This window comes from Phoca vitulina, unplaced genomic scaffold (genome assembly GCF_004348235.1).
Source record: "Phoca vitulina isolate PV1807 unplaced genomic scaffold, GSC_HSeal_1.0 scaffold8, whole genome shotgun sequence".
NCBI lineage: Eukaryota > Metazoa > Chordata > Mammalia > Carnivora > Phocidae > Phoca > Phoca vitulina.
In genome coordinates, this window is record NW_022589711.1 from 26,235,211 (window position 1) to 26,258,818 (window position 23,608).

General features: G+C 39.3%; 2 protein-coding genes across 2 annotated transcripts; both read left to right on the forward strand.

The window, feature by feature from the left end:
- The first annotated feature begins 1,969 nt into the window (after window positions 1–1,969).
- LOC116633653 (putative protein FAM172B) lies at window positions 1,970–5,965 on the forward strand. Its single transcript, XM_032406234.1, has 2 exons — window positions 1,970–2,014; window positions 4,871–5,965. Exons 1-2 carry the CDS (start codon window positions 1,970–1,972, stop codon window positions 5,963–5,965), a joined length of 1,140 nt encoding a protein of 379 aa, XP_032262125.1.
- A 7,611-nt stretch (window positions 5,966–13,576) lies between these two features.
- On the forward strand, window positions 13,577–18,018 carry TRMT10C (tRNA methyltransferase 10C, mitochondrial RNase P subunit). The gene is made up of 2 exons (XM_032406130.1): window positions 13,577–13,699; window positions 16,615–18,018. Exons 1-2 carry the CDS (start codon window positions 13,697–13,699, stop codon window positions 17,893–17,895), a joined length of 1,284 nt encoding a protein of 427 aa, XP_032262021.1. The 5' UTR covers window positions 13,577–13,696; the 3' UTR covers window positions 17,896–18,018.
- Window positions 18,019–23,608: the final 5,590 nt, after the last annotated feature.

The following is a 23,608-nucleotide window of genomic DNA, read 5'->3' on the forward strand; positions in this document are numbered from 1 at the left end:
TAAAAAACTTCATAATTGCATTCTGTGTTTAGAAAATAATGTTGCTTTTGTACCAAATAGTCATTCTTTTCTTGAAATATGTTTTAAAGGATTCTTTGTTTTATTTTCTAGAAAAACAAATAAATAAAATAATGTTCATTGTAAAAAAAAGTATTTAGATACTTTTAGCATCCTTCATTCTGTGCTTCTTAATGGCATAGGATATACAAAAGGAACTCTTAAGTATACCAAAGGACTATAATTACTATAATAAGGTATTATTGTGTAATCAGGAGTTAGGCCCTGACTTCTCAGATTTAAATTTATATTTTCTTTCCTCTCTCTCTCTCTTTTTTTTTTTTTTTGATGTTGAAACCCAGGAACAAAGTAAAATTATGTTTTCATAAAAGCTTACTATTCACCTGTGAAGAATGTAAAATATTGTTAAGTATACTTTATGATCCTAAAAAGGAAAGGAGTTCCTTAAAATCAAGCTAATTAAAATTATTTGCATCTGTGATTCTGTTGCCCCACCTACTCTCAAGTAGAGAGTCAAGTTCATAGAAAGTAGAACGGTGCTGGGGCAAAGGGGAAATAAGGAGTTATCCCTTAATGGTTACCAAGTTAGAGTTTTGTAAGATGAAAAATGTTCTGTGGGTGGATAACAGTAATGGTTGCACAACAATGTGAATGTACTTAATGCCACTGAACTATACAACTAAAAATGGTTAAAATGGTAAATTTTAGTATATTATACCACAATTTTTTAAATAAATAAAAACAATAGCCATCCCTAGAACAAAAAATAACAACTGTGTCAACCACTTATTCCAAGTCTCTAGAAAGACCTAATTTAAAATTCTCACTAATGATTATATACTATTCTCTATTATTCCATTTAATGTAAAATGACTAGGCTATGGGATATAAGACACTGTCTAACAAATGCCTTCACTAAATTTTTGGTGGATGAATGAAATAAACAGTTAAATATTATGCATTTATAAGATCACTGATAAAAATGAATCTTCTCTCAGGTTCCTAGAACTGCCTGAATCACTTTGAGCATGTCATTTTACCTTTGAAAGCCTCACTTCTCTATAAAATAAACATACTAAGAATATCAATAACGTGCTTTGCAGCTCTAACAATCTTATTCCTAAAACTAAGCTATCTTATTCCAATCCATTCTTTCAAAAACTAGAAAGTTTGATTTCTCTCCTTTATTTTAATGGACCATCTTGATTTGTAAAAGAGAAAACATATAGATGCATAGGATATTCTCTAAAAATGATTATTAAATTGACATTGATTAACTTTAAAATTATACAAGAAGCCTCTATAATTTTTAAAAAGCTTTGTATGCATCTTTCTCCTGTATATACAGCTAGAGGACTTTTGTTCTTTACTTCGTTATGCCCTTAGCAAAATCATAAAATCCTAACAACAATATTTAAGCCTAGAATTCAGGCATTTTCCAAGAACTAGAGATAGAGTAGTGAACAAAACAAAGCCTTTGTCCCTGCTCTCATGGAACTTCTATTCTAATGCAAGAATGGGGGAGGACAGACAATAAGTATATGTCAGCTGGTAGGTAGTAAGTGCTTAAGAGAGAGAGAGGCAGCAGAGAGAAGAAAAGAAAAAAAGAGAGAGAGGGAGGGAAAGAAAGAGAGAAAAAAAGAAGAATCATAGGGGAATGAGGAAGAATTGGAGAGGATTGCCCTTTCAGATAGAATGCTCAGATCTCTGATCAGATAACAAGTGGGCAGAAACTTGAAGGAAATAAAGCCCTACAGATATCTAGGGGAAGAGTGTTCCAAGCTGTAGGCATAGCAAGGGGGAATGCCCTTAAACAGGAGCTTGCTTCATAGGTTGGAGGCAAAAAGGCCAGGTGTGGCTAGGGTGAAGTAAGCAAGAGCGTGGTGGGAAATGCACCTGAGAAAGAGCTAAGAGCCAGATCATGCAGCTAGATGAGTAAGCAAGTAAGAAAATGGAAGGAAATGACATTGAAGAGCTAAGGGCCATGTGGGACCTTGTAGGTGACGATAAGGACCTAGGCTTTTTTTTTTTTTTAAGATTTTATTTACTTATTTGTCAGGAAGAGAGAGAGAGAGCACAAGCAGGGGGAGCTGCAGGCAGAGGGAGAAGCAGGCTCCCCACTGAGCAAGGATATGGGGCTCGATCCCAGGATCCTGGGATCATGAACTGAGCTGAAGGCAGATGCTTAACTGACTGAGCCACCCAGGCGTCCCAGGACCTAGGCTTTTATTCTGAGAGGGGAAACCATTGAGAATTTTGAACAGGGGTGTGAGATCCAATTTAGAGGTTTTGAAAAGATCATTCTAGCTGCTATGTGGAAAACGGACTGCAGGGTGATAAGAGTTTATGCCAAGAGATTGCACAGGAGACTTGATAATGAAGGTGAGAGTTGTTGGTGACTTGGACTAGGGTGGTAGAGGTGGAGGGATGATAAGTGATTCAATGACAGATATATTTCAAATAACAGAACCTAAAGATTTACTGATTGATTGGGTTGAGTGTAAAAGAGAAGGAAAGTTTGCAACATGAGTAACTGAAAGAATAAAGTTGCCATTTACTAAGGTAGTAAAGAGTAGAGAGAGAGTAGATTGAAGGAAGGGTTTTGGACATGTTAAGCTTGAGATGGCTATTTGACATCTAAGTAAATATGTGGAATAGACAGCTGGATATGAATTCAGGGGAGAGTTACAGGTTGGAGTATATTAACCAAGCAAAATGTGCTAAAATAAATTCTAAAGAATTGTCTCGCTTTTCGTTCTGCAAGATAACTGTCTACTTTGCTCTTGGTCACCCCATCTCCACCTGTCCTTTTTATATCTGTGTGCCATTTGGTTATTCTAGTTTGCAAACTCTCATTCATTACCCCTGAGAATTGCCTCTCAAACAACTAAGTACACACTTAACAAAAGTGGAAAAGAATAATTAAATGTTGTACTATATGCTATTAGAAAATACCGATTTTGTTTATTTTACTCTGTGATTAAAAGAAAAGTTAAATCACTAGCTAACAAGATTCTTGGTTCAGTTCACTGAGTTTTAAATATACTGAATCTTTCTCTTTATTTCAGTACAGAAAAAGGCAGTTTTCAGCCCAGCACCTGAATAAACAGGGTATTTTTTTAAAAGTTTAAGTAATCTACCCCCAACATGGGGCTTGAACTCTTGACGCTGAGATCAAGAGTTGCATGCTCTGGGCGCCTGGGTGGCTCAGATGGTTAAGCGTCTGCCTTCGGCTCAGGTCATGATCCCAGGGTCCTGGGATCAAGTCCCGCATCGGGCTCTCTGCTCCTTGGGAGCCTGCTTCTCCCTCTGCCCCTCTCTCTCTCTGTCTCTCATGAATAAATAAATAAAATCTTAAAAAAAAAAAAAAAAAGAGTTGCATGCTCTTACGACTGAACCAGCCAGGCACCCCTAAATACTATATTAGATCTAACAGACTACTGCTTTTCTATGCAAACCATGCCAAATTATAAAATAGACCTTCCTTTTTAGAGAGCAATCTGGCAATCAATATCTGGTAAAGTGGAAGATGCTGATACAATCTAGAAATTCCACTTTCAAGTATATTGCCTAGGGAAATTCTTGATATGTGTACAAAAATATAGCTATAAAAATGTTCATCGCAGCTTTGTTTATAATAGTGAAAAAAGAGTAACCTAAATGTTCTTCAACAAGAAAATAGTTAAACTATGGCATATTCAAAGGCATATTCAAACAATGGAACACCATAAACAGACAAATGAACAACCTAGGACTACATTTATCAATATGGATAAATATCACAATGTTAAAGTGAAAAAGGAAGACTGGAAAGATATATATATATATATGGTTTTTTATTTCACATCTCAAAAAGGAATATCATCCTGTCTAATTTCACAGAACCTTTCATGTGTGAGACACTGTGTAAGATGGTTTTTACCTACATTAGTTAATTTTTCACAACAGCCTTGTGAAACAAATAATGTTATACCTATTTTACATTTATTTATTCAAAAAATATTAATGTAATATGTGCCAGAGGGCATTCTAAGTATCGAAGATATAGTAGTTAAATGAAATTTCATGGGGTGCCTGGGTGGCTCAGTCGGTTAAGCATTTGCCTTCAGCTCAGGTCATGTTCCCAGGGTCCTGGGAAGGAGCCCCACATCAGACTCCCTGATCAGCAGGGAGACTGCTTCTTCCTCTCCCTCTGCCTGCCGCTCCCCCTGCTTGTGCTCTCTCACTCTCTCTTCTGTCAGATAAATAAATAAAATCTTTAAAAACAAAACAAACAAAATTTCTGTTCTGCTAGAGCTTTTTCCAGTGAAGGAAGACATATAATTTAAAAATATGCGAGCAAGGGGTGCCTGGGTGGCTCAGTCAGTTTAGTGTCCAATTCTTGATTTCGGCTCAGGTCATGATCTCAGGGTCATGAGATCAGGCTTTGTGCTGGGCCTGGAGCCTGCTTAAGATTCTCTCTCTCTCAGTTATTAGTTAAGTCCTGGCTGTTTAGTGCCAGTTGTAGCAGAGGTTATTGTTTAGCTTCCTGGATTGTCACTAGAGGTAGTGGTCTGACTTCCTACAACTCTGACTTGTAGCAGGCTGGCTTTCTGGGCTGTTTATTGGGGTTGGCTTCCTGGACAAGATACTATGGGTTCTGTCATTATATATGGTCTGGCCATTGTCCCTTACTTCACTGTGCCTTACTACTTTGCATAATTCACAATTATTTTGAGTTAAAGTCTTTAGCATAAAAGGGTAATGTCTTAGTGAAGTGCTTAATTTTAGCATGATTTCCCACAGGAATAATTTAACAAGCTGAAAATTTTATTTTTTCTACCATTGACATACTATTGCTTTTTACTTTCAGTGGTTACCAGTGACTCAGGAGCTGAGCTTCCAGAAATTTATTGAACAATCTGACTTACTAGAAGAACTTAAATATGACTTCAATGAAAAAGCTGAATTGAGACACACTGAGACACAAAGGCCTTTTGTCTTTAACTATTATAAAAATGTCCTTGAGAGGAATAGCAAGCGCTACCAGGCCCTTGGCCATTTGCTTGCACAATACATTTATGAGCTTTTGGAGAAAGTATGCAAATTACAAAAAGTGTATATCCCACCAGAGGCTGATAAGGAACCAAGAAGCTTCTTTTTCATGAGTGAGAGAGCATTAACAAGTCATCATTCTGTTCTTCTTGTCCTTCTTCAAGACCATGGGGTCTTTAGAGCTGGTCAGTGGAGTCAGCAAGCAATAATACATCATGGTCTCCAACATGGAAGTCAGATACCGTGTATTCAAATGGCATTGCAAGCACATTATGATGTAATTGTGCTAAACCCCAATGACAATTTTGTGGACCTAAAGATGGAAAAAGAGTGGAAAGACCTTTTAACACAAAATATTGGGTCCTCTTCCCTAAAAATGGTTCAGGCAGAGAATTTTTTATCTCTCCAGCAACCTCTCCAGTGCATCCCTAAAAGATGCAGCAACACCCCTGAAGAACACATGGCTTACATTTGGGATTACTTCATTTCAAAGACTGAAGGCAAAGATGTTGCTTTCATTGTACATGGTTATGGAGGTTTGGTTTTTATGGACTTACTTGTTCGTAGAAAGTGGGAAGTGATGAACAAAGTATATGCTGTTGCACTTATTGACTCTGAACATCATGTAGGACACCAGCTGGGAAGTGATGTGCAGTTATTAGCCTGGATAAAGCACCACTGCCGTGAATGGGTGACAAGTCCTAAGCCTTTGGATAAACCTGCAGCTACTGTTTTAAAAAAGGAGTTTCCTATTGTTTCTGCTGGTACAGAAAAACACAACTTAGCCCCTTCCTCTAGCCTTCAGTCAATTTTTAAATACTTTAAAAGAGCTTTGAAAGCCAAAACAACTATTAATTTCTCTCGAGTGCCAATAGTAACGAGAAGCTCCACAAAAAGAAAGCAAAGTGCTTAAGTTGCTTTTTTGTCATCTAAGATTTTTTTTTTGTCTCACTGAAATGTTGCTAATGTAGATGCTAGAAGAAAAAGAATACTTTGCAGTATTATATTATGAAAAGAATATACACAGTGTTATATTCTGGCTTGAGGTTTGATTTGTTACTTTCTTTGAAAAGTGAATTTGTTCTCTTTTGTAGCCCTATTGATGAACAGTCAATACCATCATTAATATTTTACAGTATTATTCAAGTTAGAGGATCTTTTGAAAAGCTCTCTTATGATTTAACAGAATGTAGTTGATACAGATTAAATCCTAAGTCTTTGGTTTCTATGTTGTTAATGCCATATTAAAACTATAAGTGAACATAAAAATTATCATAAACTCTATTTTTATATGTTTGTGTTCTTTTGCTTAAATTTATTAGTCTTCTGTTCAAATGTATTGAAGGTATTTACTCACACCTTCAGCTAATATTTGAGTGTCTACTATGTACCAGTCAATTGTAGCTTTTGAGGATACCAGCAAACAAGGCCAACATTGCCTTTATCCTTGTGGAGTTCACAATGAACAACAAATTGCTAGTGTGAAGAGTGTTCAGAAATATAAGGTGCCATGGAACATCTAGTATGAGAGCTAACAGCCTTGGGGGCCAGGGAATGCCTCCCTGAGAAAATGATGCTTAGTTTAAAGGATAATAGCAATTAGGTGGGAAAACAAATTCATAGGCAAAGGAATAGCATATGCAAAAGTCTTAACATGGGAGAAAGAAGTCCAGTTCAGCTGAAGCTAAAAAATTATGGGTGAGTAATGTCAAAGAAAAAATTATTCATGACATTTGTTAAAGACATAAGGCAGACTTTATGTAGGAAGGATTACTGCAATGGGGTTTTGCAGTAAGGGAGAGAGATCAGACTCAACTTCTGACTCAACAAGGACAATCGAAGGGGGGGGGAATGTTATAGCCAAAGTGTAGGATGAGGGTCAGTGAATGGAAAACTAACCAAGAGGAAACATCAGGCATAAGAGAGATTCTTAATAGGCTGACTCAATATAATTCTTACTGGAGGCAGGCCAGGATGAGGAGGCCTGGAGGATGAGGAATTTTATCAGATCTTGAGGATGATCAGATGCCAAAATGGGAGATTTTCACTAACTGACAGCAGAATTCTTGCTAAGACTGGATTAAGTGACAACAACAACAACAACAACAAAAACTGGACTAAGTGGACCAAGGATGGAGTCCAACGCTGGAGCCTAGTTGAGAAGAGGGCTCATAGGAGCCGGGCTCAGATTTGGTCAAGGAGAGAGGTTTTGTCAGTAGTTGGAAAGTTAAGTTAGAGAAATAATCAGAGGCAGTTTGCTCAAGGCTGCAATGTCCATGGTTATGATTTTCGACTTTATTCTCATAACAGTGAGAAACGTTGGATGGTTTTAGACCGGAGAATATTCTCAGCTTTACATATTATAAAGAATATCCTGATTGCAGTTCAGGGAATAGATTAGAGGAAGGACAAGCTTGGAGACTGAGAGACCAAATTAATTTTGGTAGTAGTGTGAGAAATACTTAATACTAATACTTACCTACTAATACTAATATAGTTAACACTAATACTTAAATACTAATATTTAATTATGTAATAGTTATGCTATATGCCAATACTTTTGTTTCTGTGAACAAAATTTTGTGATTGGAGGTCAGGAATAAAGAGAACGAAATAATAAGGATTACTCCCAGATTTTTTGGCTTGAGCAACTATATGTATAGAAATGCCATTTGCTGAAATAGGGACTACTGGTGAAAAATTTATTTTGGCTGTTCCAGAAGTTCTAAAAAGAGAAAAAGGAGGAGGTTACAAATTATCTTTAGCTCTGCCCATAGATGAGTAAAAGAGGAACCCATAGTAGACATTGCATTTGAAAAATTAACTCTGGGAGCTCCTGGGTGGCTCAGTTGGTTAAGCGACTGCCTTCAGCTCAGGTCATGATCCCAGGATCCTGGCATCGAGCCCCATGTCGGGCTCCCTGCTCTGTGGAGGAGCCTGCTTCTCCCTCTCCCTCTGCCTACCGCTCCCCCTGCTTGTGCTCTCTCTGTCAAATAAATAAAATCGTTAAAAAAAAAAAAAAAGAAAAGAAAAAGAAAAATTAACTCTGCCACAGGGTGCCTGGGTGGTTCAGCCACTTGTTTCCAGCTCTTGATTTTGGCTAAGGTCATGATCTTGGGGTCATGGAATCAAGCCCTACATGGGGCTCTGTGCACTGGGTGTGGAGCCTGCTTGAGGTTCTCTCTCTCTCCCTCTCCCTCTGCCCCTCCCTCCCACCCCCCCCCCACTTGTGTGTGTGTGAATGCACGAGTGTAATCCCTCTCCCAAAAAAAAAAAAAAAAGGAAAAATTAACTCTGCTATATCTAATAGGACATATAGATTTTTTTGATATAGCTATTTCTAGTGTCTTCCTGGTGTTCCTATTCACAGTGTTTTTTAACCCAGCATATAATATAATTCCTGTTATGTACTGAATATTTGCGTCCTCTGAAATTTATATGTTGAAATCCTAATCCTCAGTGTGATAGGAGGTGGGGCCTTTGAAAGGTGATTTGATCATGAGGGTGGATCCTCATGAATGGGATTAGTGTTCCTATGAAGGATACCTCAGAGAACTCCCTTCTACCATGTGAGGACACAGCAAGAAGACATTCATCTGTGAATCAGGAAGCAGCCCTTTACCAGACACTGAATCTGCCAGTGCCTTGCTCTTGGACGACCCAACCTCTAGAAATGTAAGAAATAAACATTTGTTTAAGCCTCCCAGTTTGTGATACTCTGTTATAGCAGACCAGACAGACTAGGACAAATCTTTATCATTAAAGACTTATTTCCAATTTCTCTTCTTTCTGTACCATGTCTTAAGTGGCATAATGAAAAAAAAAAACACTGAACGGTAAATTGGGATATGCAGGTTTTAAATGAAACTCAGCCTTGGATAAACCAGTTACTCTCTCCCAGCCTTTACTTTCCAATTTGTAATTGAAGTGAGCTTTGAAGTCCCTTTCGATATAGTCTATGTAGAATGTATTTAATGCACTTAATGTGAAAAGCACCAAAAAAAGTTTTTAAGAAGTTGCCATAAAAGCTCTTCTGTCAGGACACCTGGGTGGCTCAGTCATTAAGCGTCTGCCTTCGGCTCAGGTCATGATCCCAGGGTCCTGGGATCAAGCCCCACATCGGGCTCCCTGCTCGGCAGGAAGCCTGCTTCTCCCTCTCCCACTCCCCCTGCTTGTGTTCCTGCTCTCGCTGTCTCTCTCTCTGTCAAATAAATAAGTAAAATCTTAAAACAAAAAACAAAAACAAAAAAAAAACGCTCTTCTGTCTTGCACTTAACTAACTTGAAGTTGATATTTCTCATAACTCCCGATTTGCTATTTAATCTGGTAGTCAGGTATATTAGTTATCTATAGCTGCATAACAGATTACCCCCAAAACTTGGTGGCTTAAAACAAATATTTATTATTTCACAGTTTCTGTTGTTCAGAAATTCAGGAGCAGTTTAACTGGGTAATTTTGGCTCAGGATCTCTCAGGAAAGTACAGTCAAGATTGTCTGGGGTTGCAGTGATCTTTAAAGCTTGACTGGCTGTTTGGCAGAAGGCCTTGATTCCTCACCATGTGGACTTCTTCCATATGCTGCTTCTGCTAAAGAAGTTATTCTGGCACTTGTTAAAATGGTAAGGAAGACTTAATTCAAAACTGTTGTAATTAGGGATATTGCAATAGTGCAGGGAGATTGAACTCAACTCTGAATACAGCAAAGATAGGGTGTCAGTGATGGAAAACTACTAAGAGGAGGCATCAGGGTAGGGAGATTATTGCTAAAGGCAAGCCAGGGCCTTAGACAACAAGAGTGGGAAATGAGGAACTTGATCAGCTATCAAGAGTTGATTTAGCAGGATTCTTGCTAAGACTAAGCTCTGCATCCTCACAGAAGGCCAAGGTTGAGGACTAGTCCAGAAGAGGGCTCAGAGGAGCCTAAGTAAAGTTTAGTGAAGAAGAGAGCCTTTGTCATTTGTATGTCTTCAGGACATGGCAGCTCTCCCAGGGTGAATCATCCAGGTGAAGGAGCACAAGCAGGAAAAGGCACTGCCTTTTTATGACCTATTCTCTGAGTTGCATACTGGTCCACTTTTTTTTTTATTTGTTAGAAATGAGTCACTAAGTCCAAGGGAAGAGGAATTAGGCTCCACCTCTTAAAGAGAGAGTCAAAGAATTGGGGGACATATTTTAGACCACTGCATGCGAAATGATGCCAAATGAAATTAATGGTATAGTAACTCAACTCAGTTATTGGTTATAATATTATCTCTGCTCTAGGAGCATGTTTATCTCATCTTTCAAATTTTTTCTTGTTTATTTATTTATTTATAGAAAGGGCGTGTGCATGTGAAAGCCTGGAGGGGGGGGATCATAAGCAGGTTCCATGACCAATGTGGCGCCTGATGCAGGGCTCGATAACACGATCCTGAGATCAGGACCTGAGCCGAAATCAAGAGTTGGTCACCAACTAAGCCACCCAGGTGCCCCTTTTTCTTGTTTTAATAAACAGCTCTGTGTATTTAGAAGCTGGTTTCTCTTTTTCAGCAAAACAGCATTTTTGCCATAGACAAATGCTTGTTTTGAAAATAAAGTTTATTTTAAGCTTTCTCTTCCAGGGGTCACCCTAATCTGTTCCTGTACTCTGACTTTTGATGTTGATCTATTTTTACACCTTGAAGTTAAAAAAAAAAATCATCCAGTTTCTTGGCTATAAACTGCAGACCAGAGATGTGTCCTGATAGGGAAAAGACTGTTAGGAGAGGCCTTCAGGAAAATCCTAAGTTCTTGTGACATCACCATATGATTTCTTTTCCTTGTGGAAAATAGTTAGAGGTAATGGGCTATTATCATTGTTTGTAAGCAAAGTGCATCAAGATTTGTGTGTCACTTTCCAATACCAGACTAAACATATCTTAACAAAAAGGACAACACATTGTTTGTTAAGGGAAGTCTCTTTTTTAAAAAGAAAACAAGAAACTCCTTACTTGCTTTTCAAAGTTTCTTCAAACACAGTGGTTCTCTAACGTCAGAGTGCATTAGGATAACCTGGAGATCTTGTTAAGACAAAGACTGATGAGCCTCACTGCCAAAGTTTCTGATTCAGTAGAGGTAGGTGGGGCATGAAATTTTGCCTTTCTAACTAGTTTCCAAGTGATGCTGATGCTGTTCCTGCTGCTCTAGGGATCATACTTTGTGAACCACTGTTAGAAAGACTGGGTAGGGGTGCCTGGGTGGCTCAGTTGATTAAGCGTCTGCCTTCTGCTCAGGTCATGATCCCAGGTTTCTGGGATCGAGCCCCACGTCGGGCTTCCTGCTTAGTGCTGAGTCTGCTTCTGCCTCTCCCCTCTGCTCATGTTCTCTCTCTGGCTCTCTCTCTCAAATAAATAAATAAATAAAACTTAAAAAAAAGAAAGACTAGGTAATAAATGTTAATAAAGTTAAATTTACCTCATGTGAGGTGAAAGTTATGATGGATTATCATCTGGCCTAGTTTCCTACCCTGAGGAAAGCAACAAAAGGGGTTTGTTCATTGAGCCCATGTTTACGATCCATGTGAACTGACACATTTATCTTTCCCTCCTGTAGTAAGGGAAGGGTTGCATCTCACTCTTCAAGACCAGTCCTTCCAGTTGTCTTTCACATAATATAAAAACAAATACAAATTAAAAATAAGAGATTTAAGTCCATTTCCAGAAATGGAAACTCAAAGTAAGCTGCCATATCTACAAATTGGCTTCTATCCCCACCTGTCTCTTCCTTTCTTCCTGTTACAAAGGAATAGAATTTCCTCCTATCCAAGACCAATTCCCTGCAATTGTCCTCTGAATACCATCTCTTCCAATCTTCTCAGGAAGTTCACTCTTCTCACTTTTATTTTCCTCACTCCCTTGCTAAAAATCCTATCAGTTGGTCAAGTCTCTCCCAACATAACAGTAATAAATAACTAACAAAAATTTCCTGGATGCCACACCTAGGAACTGAACCCATTGTATATTGCCCCTGTCAAATTTCATTAAAACATTTACACTTGCTGACTCCATTTTCTCATAATCCACTAATTCCTTAACCACTCTCATCTGACTTCAGCCTCCAAACCTCACAATATGGTCCCAACGCAATGGATGCATCTCAGTCTGTGTCACGTGATATATAGGCGGCATTTGACCTAGTTGACCCATTTGAACCTTACTGGGTCACTCTTCCTTGAAACGCTCTTCCCTTGGCTTCTGTCATATTCTGATTATTTCCCCCCTATATCTCTAGCTGCTCATTTTCAGTCTCCTTTGCTTACTCCTCCTCTTTACCCAGACACTGGGTAATCTCTTCTACACACATGGTTTCACAGACACTGGTTTCAAAGCCTCTTTCATAGCTCTCAAATCTCTAGCTTTGGTTCATTCCCTTTCCCCTTAACTCTAGCCCCATGCAGCCAACTGCCATATATTGTAAAGGAGACATCATCTGACTTTGAAGGGAGCTCAGTCATTATGTCTAAAATTGCTCTCACCAACTCTGCCCTCACCCCATCTACTCCTTTCCCCCTTCCCTGCACAACTAATCACTGTCTGTCCCAATGCTCAAAGTATAATATTGACTTCTCCTTCTACCCCCAAATCCCAATCACCAAATTCTATCATTTTTACTTCTTAAATATCTTCCAAATCTGTTACTCTGTCAATAGTGTCCTTTGATGTACGAAAGTTTTTAATTTTGTATAAAATGTCTGCTTTCTTGTTGCTTGTGCTTTTGAGGTCATATACAAGAAATTATTGCCAAATCCAATGTCATGAAGTTTTCCCCCATGTTTCCTTCTAAGAGTTTTATAGTTTTGACTCTTATGTTGAAGTCTTTGATCCATTTTGAGTTAATTTTTATATGGTTTTAGGTTAAGGGTCCAACTTTTTTCAGCACCCTTCCTTGAAAAAGACTGTCCTTTCCCCAGTGAATGATGCTGTGCCTAATGCTTTAATAGTGACAACTAAATTAAAACACTTTAAAATGTGCTGGCTAAAGAAAGCACTGCAGACTGGATTTTGACCCAACGGCCACTAATTTGCAGGGCGTGACTTAATTTTTCACATTAAATTTAACAAATTAACTAAGGGGAGTGAGAGATATTTTGTGTTGCCTATCATGTTCCAAGCAATGTACCAGGTGCTGGTGATAAACTGGTCACAAAGGTTCATTGTTAAAGTCCTAGCATCAAGCTGTTTAAAGTTGAGCGAGACTTGTGAAAACATCATTTTATTTTAGCACTATGTGAGTAAATGCTGATAAATACGTGCACCAAGCAGAGAATAGGTTAAGAGAAGAGGAAAAGAAATATTTTAAATAGTGGTGTAACAAAATAAAACCAGCTACAAGCACACACCGGTTGAGAGGATCCCGGGCATGGCCCCAAAGCCAGCAACCAGCATTCTCCATGACAGCACTGCTTTTCAGGCAGAAATGCTTTCCCCTAGCGGCAGGACGTCATAAGGAAGCGCCGGGGAGAGTGGGCGGGATTTCCGGCCGCGGCTGACCCGTAAGGTACGGAAACTAAACCGACTAGCGTAGTTGCGTGAGGTGCGGATTCCTGCGCAGCCTTTCCCCGCCTGAGTACTGCGTCCGTTCCGGGTGTCTGCGGTTGGCACCAGTGGGAGTCACTGTCTCTGCACTCATGGTATGGGCATGTTTCTTGTCTTCTTAATTGTGTGTGTTGAGTGAGAGGACACGGGAAACCGTTCTAAGATACACTTAGTGGAGCATGTGCGCCAAGAAGGCCCACAGATAAGTGGAAGCCCAGTGATTTTTAAATCCCTGGAACAAGAGCAATGTTTACCAAAATGATATCCTTGTTTGTTTTAAAATTTGGGTTTCAGGGGCGCCTGGGTGGCTCAGTCGTTGAGCGTTTGTCTTCCGCTCAGGTCATGATCCCAGGGTCCTAGGATCGAGCCCCGCATCGGGCTCCCTGCTCGGCGGGAAGCCTGCTTCTCCCTCCCCCACTCCCCCTGCTTGTGTTCCCTCTCTCGCTGTGTCTCTCTCTGTCAAGTAAATAAATAAAATCTTTTAAAAAAATAAAATAAAATAAAATTTGGGTTTCATTTCTATGATATCCTAAAAAATCTTTACCGGTTGCAAAGACAGAAGTCCAAAGACTTTGTTTCTGAAATCATGTTTCCCATATTGGGGCTGAGGACTCCCCGTTAAATATTTCAGGGAGTCTAAATGGTTTTTTCTTTAAAAGGTGACTGAACATAGGGCGCCTGGCTAGGTCAGTCGAAGAGCATGCAACTCTTGATATTGGGGGCCTGAGTTCCAGCCCACGTTGGGTGTAGAGATTACTTAAAAAGCAAAACAACAACAACAAAAACTTAATTTTTTTTTTTAAAGTAAGCTGTATACCCAACCTGGGGCTTGAACTAAGGCCCCCCCCCCCCATCAAGAGTCACATGCTCTACCAACTGAGCCAGCCAGCTGCCCCCCCAAAATAAACTTTTAAAGATGTCTGAACATGTTTTAAATGTGAAAAGCATAGGTCCATGATATTTATTCGAAAAATACTTGAATGATTCCTGTAAGCCATAAACTGCCAAGCACTGGGTTCAAGGTTAATATAAATAGTCCATGGGGCACCTGGGTGGCTCAGATGGTTGAGCATCTGCCTTCAGCTGGGGTCATGATCCTGGAGTCCTGGGATCGAGCCCACTTTGGGCTCCTTGCTCAGCGGGGAGCCTGCTTCTCCCTCTCCCTCTGCCTGCCAGTCCCCCTGCTTGTGCGCTGTCTCTCTCAAATGAATAAATAAAATCTTTAAAAAATAAAAATAAAAAAATAAATAGTCCTTGTCCTGATAGAGTTTACCATCTAGTCAGGCAAATAAGTAACCTGGCAATTACAAAACAGTGTTACAAATATGATAGAGAGGTAGAGGGTGCTATAAGAACTAGTAGGAGGAATACTTGATCTAAAGCTTGAGGTGAAGAATAGCTAGCTGAAGAGGTAAGCAAAAGGCAATTTTGTGGAAAACTTTAAAAGTCATGTTTATAAGTTTGGAATTTAACCTGGCAGCTATGGGTTTAAAAATACACCGTGGGGACCGTACGAGTGTATTGATCAGATTTGCACTGAGGCAGGCAGAGCAAATCTGGAGGCTAGGGGATGCAATTAAGATAATGGGATTCAAAAGAAGTTAATGGATTCAAGATGTATTTAGAAAGTAAAGTGAATGTAATTCAAATAGATTATAGATATGGTGGGTGTGAGAGAGGACGGTAATAAAACGACCCCCAGTTTCTGGCTTCAGCAAATAGATGAATAGCAGTGTCCCTCCCTGAAACCATGTGGAAGGTAAAGCAGATTGGAAAGGGAAGGGAGGGAGATTATTTTAATATGTTGCATTTGAAGTGTTTCTTCTGATGCGTGGTGGTTGAAGCCACAGAGGTAGATCAGACCTCACATGGAAAATTTTATATTGGGGGGGGGAAAAGAGGGGGAGGGCTAAAGACAGAATTCAGAGGCACATCTGCTATTAAAGGAGGGGAAGACATTTGAGCATCAGGGCACAGCTTAGAGAGCCACTCTCAGAAGCATGCAGAGTCATTAAATGAAGCAGAGGGAAGAAGGAATTTTTCAAGTATTTCAGTTGCATTTTGTAAAATGTTGATTTCCTTTTTTTTTTCTTCAAATCCTGTACGAGTTTCACATTTTTAAGCAACTTCATTGTTTTGTGGATATCCAGACCTTTAGGAAAAATTGTGGAGCTTATATAAATTTGCCCTAATTTTGGACATTTTGTTTGGCAATAACATTATTTGCTGCAAAATAAACTCTGAACTGGAGAAAAGAGGTTTATTTTGTTCTTGTTTTTAAAGATTTTATTTATTTGGGAGAGAGCGTGAGTGGGGGTGGGGAGGCAGAGGGGGAAACCAGACTCTCGGCTGAGCAGGGAACTCGATATCGGGCTCAATCCCAGGACCCATGAGGTCATGACCCAAGCTGAAGGCATCAGCTTAACCAACTAAGGCACCCAGGCGCCCCTGTTTTGTTTTGTTTTTAAATCAGTAGGTCTTTCTATATTTCTGTTGAAAACATGAAAGCATCGATACAGGAGCTCCTAAGTGCTTTTTACTAGTTGCCATCCTCTGTAATTTTTCTGCCCTTTGTCTTACTGTCTTCATGTGTTGCTTATGTTAAGGAGCTTGTGTTTGGATCTGCATCCAGACTTAGTATAGAATGGAGAAGAATATAGCATCATGATCTCACCCATATCAGCAGAACATTACTTTCTTATCCAGTAATACTGATATTCTGGGCCCCTAGATACAAATCTAAAAAGGATCTTTCTTTTCCTCAAAGCAATAGTGAAATTTATGTCTAAAATAAGAACCCAAATAAGTTTTAAACTTTTTGCTTGATGAGTGATCACAGGCTCTATGCCACGGGAGTCTAGGAAAAATTAATGGTACAACAAAGTTGTGCTCACTTTGTGTTTCAAAAATCAATTGCTTTTTTGGTGTCTCAAATTTATACTTGCACAATTAGTTGACAGGTTTTAAAAATCTTTATCTAACTTTTCATTACATTTTGCTTCTTTTGTAGGGGTCTTACATGCCTGTTTTCCTCAAAATGAGTGGTAGTATCACCTTAAGATCTTGTGCCAGATTTTTGGTGCCACTTACCATTCCTGGAAAGAGAAGGGTTTTATGTTCAACAGTTCTGCAGAGATACATGTCTTCCAAAATACCAGCTGTGTCCTATCCTAAAAAGGAGAGTACATCACCTCTTGAACAGCTGGGATTGGATGGGTGGAAAATTACAATGAAATCTACTGTGGAAGAAGAAGATGTTTCAACAGTCTCGAGTAGCAAGGATGAAGATCCTCTAGCTGCCATCAGGGAGTTAATTGAGATGTGGAGATTGCTTGGCAAAGAAGTACCAGAAGACATGAGTGAAGAAGAACTTAAAACTGCTATGGAATGTGTTTCTAAATCATCAAAAAAAAAATACTTAAAATATTTATATATTAAGGAAAAAAAGAAAAAAGCTAAGCAAATAAAAAAGGAAATGAAAGCAGCAACAAAGGAAAAAGCAATAAAAGAACAGTTGCTAGAAACCACTAAGGAAGATAAACAGCAAAACTTTCTATTTCTACGACTTTGGGATAGGAATATGGACATTGCCATGGGCTGGAAAGGTGCTCAGGCCATGCAGTTTGGACAACCTTTGGTTTTTGACATGGATTATGATAATTATATGAAACCAAAAGAACTCCAGAATACTGTTTCCCAACTTCTAGAAAGTGAAGGATGGAACAGAAGAGATGTTGATCCTTTCCATCTTTATTTCTGCAACTTTAAAATAGATGGTGCTTATCATAAAGAGTTAGTTAAACGTTACGGGGAAAAATGGGACAAGTTGCTTTTAACAGCAACAGAAAAGTCTCATGTAGATTTATTCCCAAAGGATAGCATTATATATTTAACTGCAGATTCTCCCAATGTTATGACTACTTTCAAGCATGATAAAATTTATATAGTGGGATCTTTCGTTGATAAGACTATGCAGACAGGCACATCCCTAGCCAAGGCAAAACGGCTGAAGCTGGCAACAGAATGCCTTCCATTAGATAGATATTTACAGTGGGACACTGGTACCAAAAATCTCACCTTAGATCAAATGATGCGTATTTTGTTATGTCTGAAAAACACTGGTAGTTGGGAAGAGGCTCTGAAGTTTGTTCCTAGGAGAAAACATACTGGTTATCTGGAGATTCCTCAGCATTCTCAAGAGCTTGTCAACAGATTGAAGAAGTCAAAGACCTTTAATTCGTTTCCAAAAGGCTCTCTAAATAGACACACACAGAAACGGTGGCTTAAATGAGAAAATTTGGTAACTTAAAAAAATAAATGGTCGCAATATATGTAAATCAAACCATGATGCTGTATGCCTAAGCTTATACTGTAATGAATGTCAGTTATTAATAAAACTGGAAGAAAAAATGGAGTGGGAATACAATTCTACTGGTCTTTTTCTTCCTGAATGGAATTCACTTATTCTTTCTTTTAAAAGTTGTCTTTCCAAACTAACTGAAGTGTTTTTTCCCCAATTAATTAAATTTCTGCAAAACTTTGGAAATATATTTTGTTTACTATAAAAATAAACTTAATAATCTTAGTAAAAAGAATTGTCCAAGTTTGTTGAGCCCAGTAAAACAATTGTACCATTGCTGTGGCTTTTTTGTGAATATTTTTGAGTCTTAGACTCCATTTTCTTTTTCTTTTTTAGATTTTTTTATTAGGGGGAGAGAGTGTGCATGAGTGGGGGGGGGGGGGGGGGGTAGAGAGAGGGACAAGCAGACTCCTTGCTCAGCAGGGAGCCCGATGAGGGACTCCCATCCCAGGACCCCAGGATTATGACCTGAGCCAAAGGCAGGTGCTTCACCAAATGAAACACCCAGGTGCCCCTCCTTTTTTTTTTTTAAATTTATTTATTTAGAGCAGGGGGAGAGGGAAAGAATCCTCAAGCAGATACCCTGCTGGGGGCAGAGGCCCCTGATCTGAGGCTCAATCCCAGGACCCTGAGATCATGACCTGAGCTGAAATCAAGAGTCACCCGCTTAACTGACAGCCACCCAGGAACCCCTCCATTTTCCTTTTTTTTTTTTTTTTTAGAGATTTTATTTATTTGTCAGCACAAGCAGGGGGAGTGGCAGGCAGAGGGAGAGGGAGAAGCAGGCTCCCCGCTGAGCAGGGAGCCCGATGGACTCGATCCTAGGACCCTGGGGTCATGACCTGAGACGAAGGCAGTCGCTTAACCGACCAAGCCACCCAGGCGCCCTCCATTTTCCTTCTTAAATGTTCTTTTAGCAATGTCAACAACTACCCTTTTATCAGAAATTGTTTTTTTTCTCTTAATTATTACTTTTTTTATTATGTTATGTTAATCACCATACATTACATCATTAGTTTTTGATGTAGTGTTCATCATTCATTGTGTTTTGTTTTTTTAAGATTTTGTTTACAGAAGACTTTAAACTTCAGGTGGTGGTTCACTTATTAAAGTAACATTTGGTACAGTGCTGGGCATGTCATAGGCACTGAAGTTTATTGTTTAACTGAATTTTGGTTAAACGAAAGGTTAAGACATCCCTTGGCATGTCATGGGATTTGCCTATATTATGAAAAACGGGTTTGGGGGGATGAAATTTATTTCGTGTCCTCTTGGGAAGAAAAAGGGGGGTTTACTTGATGACTGTAGGAAGAAAAGGGGGGGTTTACTTGACTGTTACATACAGCACTTTCCTATTGTATAGAGAGCTTTCCTTTTTTTTGAGACAAAGAGCATGAGCTGGGGGAGGGGAGAGGCAGAGGGACAAGCTGACTCCCTGCTGAGCGGGAAGCTGGATCAGGGGCTCCATCCCAGGACCCTGAGATCATGACCAGAGCCGAAGTCAGCTGCTTAACTGAGCCACCTAGGTGCCCCAGCTTTCCTTTTCTAGGAAAAACTTTTCTCCAGCCATGTGACTTGAGTGGAAGCTGCTATATTTTTACAGACCTCCTGGCCACAGCTGATTATCCCCAAGGAAACACCTCATTCAAACTTAGAGATAGGCTAGTCAGAACCCTTTTCTAGGATTTTTGGATTTGAGAACTAAACCTGTGTCACTATCTGATGGTGGACTTGACAGATAGGAAGCCCTGGAATTGATGGTGGCCTTCCTTTTTACGAAGGAAGACAGGCTATATAGTAGGGAGTGAAGCTTACATATAAAAATAAGACCAATTTTTGGAGCTGTTTAAATCCCTGCTTCCAATTATCCCTGAGGTACAGCTACAGATTTGCCTTTAGCATTCACTGGTTGTTTGAATCTCATGTAATACCCCGGTAATTTCTCTAATAAATTCCCCTTTTTTGCCTAAGCCAGTTTGAGTTGGGTTTCTGCCACTTGCTACCTAATAAGTCCTACTATACTTGAGAAAATGTGTACTTGTTTCCTAAGAAAAGAACTTTAGGAAATGTTCATTGTAGACTACCGGCACTCTTAAATTTTTTGAAAACATAGGAAATAGAGATGGATAGCCAACTACTACTACCTAGTTTTTGAACTGGAAATTAACATGAGATGCAGTCCAATACATTTCTTAAAGCAGGATTTAATCTTTTACCAAATACTACTAAGTACTCTGCCAAGCAATATGCAGTTTACATGAATTAAACAATTATACTATTATTATATATATTATACTAAACTACAATTATAGTACCTATAACTTAGTTGCTTAATAATACCTTTTTTACAGATAAGGAAAATTTACTCGAAATTCAGCCTTTAAGTGTAGTCTCAGAATTCAAAAGATCTGTCTGACTTTAAAGTCCCGGCTTTCAACCTATAAATTATACACTCTATAATAAGTCGAGTATGAAGTGCAATGGAAAAAACGATGCCTAACCTAAACTCATGAGTGGGATTAGGAAGGGCCTTGAGAAAGTGATGTATAAACTTAGAATTGATGATAAGTGTGATATGAATGAATTTCAACCTTTGACCCAACTAAGTGGCAAGGTGCTACTACTTGAGCCATTTGAGATATAGTGAAGATAAAACAGCATAGTACTTAAGAACAGGGTTTAGGATTTCCTGGCAGGACTGGCACCTAGAGCGAGGCAAACAAGTCTTCTAGGGCACCTTACTGATCTCCCAAGTCCTAGCCCTACTCCCTGGGTTCCAGCTACACTATAGGCTCTGATGCCTAAATTGCTTAATCTCTTGAAATTTCAGTTTTCCTCCTCTATAAAAAGGAGATTAGAAATAGTTTTTGACTCATATAAAACATTTAATATTGAGTCTGGCCCATAAATGCTAAGTAAATATTAACTAGTTATGTAATTTAGGCTATGTTCAAAATATATGGAATTTTTTTTTAAGATTTTATTTGTTTATTTGACAGAGATGGCGAGAGAGAGCATAGGCGGGGGAGGAAGGGGGGGCAAGCAGAGGGAGAAGCAGGCTCCCCACTGAGCAAGGAGCCCAAAGTGGGACTCGATCCCAGGACCATGGGATCATGACCTGAGCTGAAGGCAGATGCCTAATCAATTGAGCCACCCAGGCACCCCAAAATGTATGGAATTTCTAATCTAGTATATGCAAGTTATTTGTCTTTTTGAGGAGTATATTCTTATTTCTTTGTTGCAATGGTATGCTAAGGTATTTCATTGAGGTAACACTAGAATTTAAAATTTTAATTGAAAAAAGACCATTTTGTTTCCAAATGGCTAAGCAGTAACTGATTTCTTTCTTTTTTTTTAAGATTTTATTTATTTGAGAGAGAGAGAGAAAGCACAAGCATGGGGAGAAGCAGACTCCCCACCGAGCAGGAAGCTCTATACCAGGCTCAATCCTTGGATTCTAGGATCATGACCCGATCCAAAGGTGGACATAACCAACCCAGCCACCCCGGTGCCCCCGATTTCTAACTCTTACACAGATAAATTACAATGGCAAATTCATCCACAGTTTGAACTCATACAATTTTAATTTTCCAAATGTTTTGGAATTTGGAATTTAACAGACCCTAGATACTTCAACTTCTCCAAACTAAATGGTCTGCTTTCCCAGTCACTAAGTAGGAAGTAGTGGCTCTTTTATCTCAAACACTCAATAATTTATTCTTCCACTCTGAAGGTAATTTTTTGTTGCCTACGTTCTAATTATCTTCTTACCTAGTAGGCAGATGTTTTCATGTAATACCATTTCCAGCTCTCTCCTTTTGCTCTTTTCAAACATGCTACCAACTTCCTAAATTTTAATTATTAAAACAATTTTAGGGGCGCCTGGGTGGCTCAGCCGTTTAGCATCTGCCTTCGGCTCAGGTCATGATCCCAGGGTCCTGGGATCGAGCCCCACATCGGGCTCCTTGCTCAGCAGGGAGGCCTGCTTCTCCCTCTCCCACTCCCCCTGCTTGTGTTCCCTCTCTCGCTGTCTGTCTCTCTCTGTCAAAAAATAAATAAAATTAAAAAAAAAAAAAACAATTTTAAAAGGAAGAAGTCTTTACTTGTTAACTATTATCCCTACTATATTACCCATTTTTAAGTTCTTAATATCTAAGCCAGAGTCTTCAAGCAAGTATTAAGAACTTACTGTTTCCATTTCCTCCCCACACTGCTATTCAATAGCATATATGCTTTTAAAATTCCCAGTAGCCATATTAAAAATAAGTAAGCAGGTGAAACTAATATATTTTATTTAACCCATATGCCCACAGGATTATCACTTCAATGTGTAATCTGTATAAAAACTAATGAGATTTTACATTCGTATTTTTTTATATGCTAAGCCTTCAAAATTTGGTATGTGTTTTAATGGTTACAGCATATCTTAATTTGAATGTCATTTGATCCCCATGACCACCCTTAGAGGAGGTACAATTATTTTTTTATATATTTTTTTAAGATTTTATTTATTTATTTGTCAGAGAGAGAGAGAGAGAGGGTGCACAAGTAGGGGAAGTGGCAGACAGGGAGAAGCAGGCTCCCCGCTGAGCAAGGAGCCTGATGCGGGGTTGGATCCCAGGAACCTGAAATCATGACCTGGGCTGAAGGTAGATGTTCAACTGACTGAGCCACCCAGGTGCCCCTTCTTAAGACTAATTTCTGTTAACACTTTTAATATAGGGCAAACCCAGAAACTCCAGGTCCCTAGGCAAGGAATTGACCCCATATGGCAAGAGGGTAGTATAAATATAGGGAGACAAGGAAGATGAGTCTAGAAAGTTAGGCTCGGGCCCAATGTAACACTTGGACCTCATTCTGCAAACCCTAGGGATTCACTAAAGTTTTGTTTTTTTAAAGATTTTATTTATTTATTTGACAAAGACACAGCAAGAGAGGGAACACAAGCAGGGGGAGCCGAAGAGGGAGAAGCAGGATCTCCGCGGAGCAGGGAGCCCGACGTGGGACTTGATCCCAGGACCCTGGGACCATGACCTGAGCCAAAGGCAGATGCTTAACAACTGAGCCACCCAGGTGCCCTCACTAAAGTTTTCTAAGTAAGGTGGAAATGACTGCAATCTTAACTGAATGAGGTAACTTCTCTCTTTTTAAAAAGATTTTATTTGTCAGAGAAAGAGCACACAAGCAGGGGAAGCAGCAGACAGAGGGAGAAGCAGGTTCCCCGCTGAGCAAGGAGCTGGATGTGGGACTTGATCCCAAGACCCCGGGGTCATGACTGAGCCGAAGACAGACGCTTAACTGACTGAGCCACCCAGGCCACCGAGGTAACTTCTTTAAGTTGATATGACAATTACGACCTACAGAAAAAGTAGTTTTACCATTTGGCTACGTGACATTAGACAAATTACTGTTTGGCCTCAATTCTCATAGCTAATTAAAAAGAGAGTAATTCTGCATTGGACTGTTGTAGGGATTAAACAAGATAGTGTCTGACACAAGAGGGCGTCCCATAAATATTATGTTTTGTTTTTAGGACTTTTTTTTTTAAGTTTTATATATGTAAATAATCTCTACACCCAACATGGGGCTGGAACTCAGGAGCCCAAGATCAGACCCACGCTCTTCTGAGCCAGCCAGGAGACCC

Bases quoted from the DNA above. Each gene is read 5' to 3' on its own strand.
- LOC116633653 (XM_032406234.1), top strand. From the start codon at position 1,970: ATGGAAGGAAATGACATTGAAGAGCTAAGGGCCATGTGGGACCTT. The intron at 2,015-4,870 runs GTAGGTGACGAT...TTTTACTTTCAG, and splicing joins TAAGGGCCATGTGGGACCTT to TGGTTACCAGTGACTCAGGA.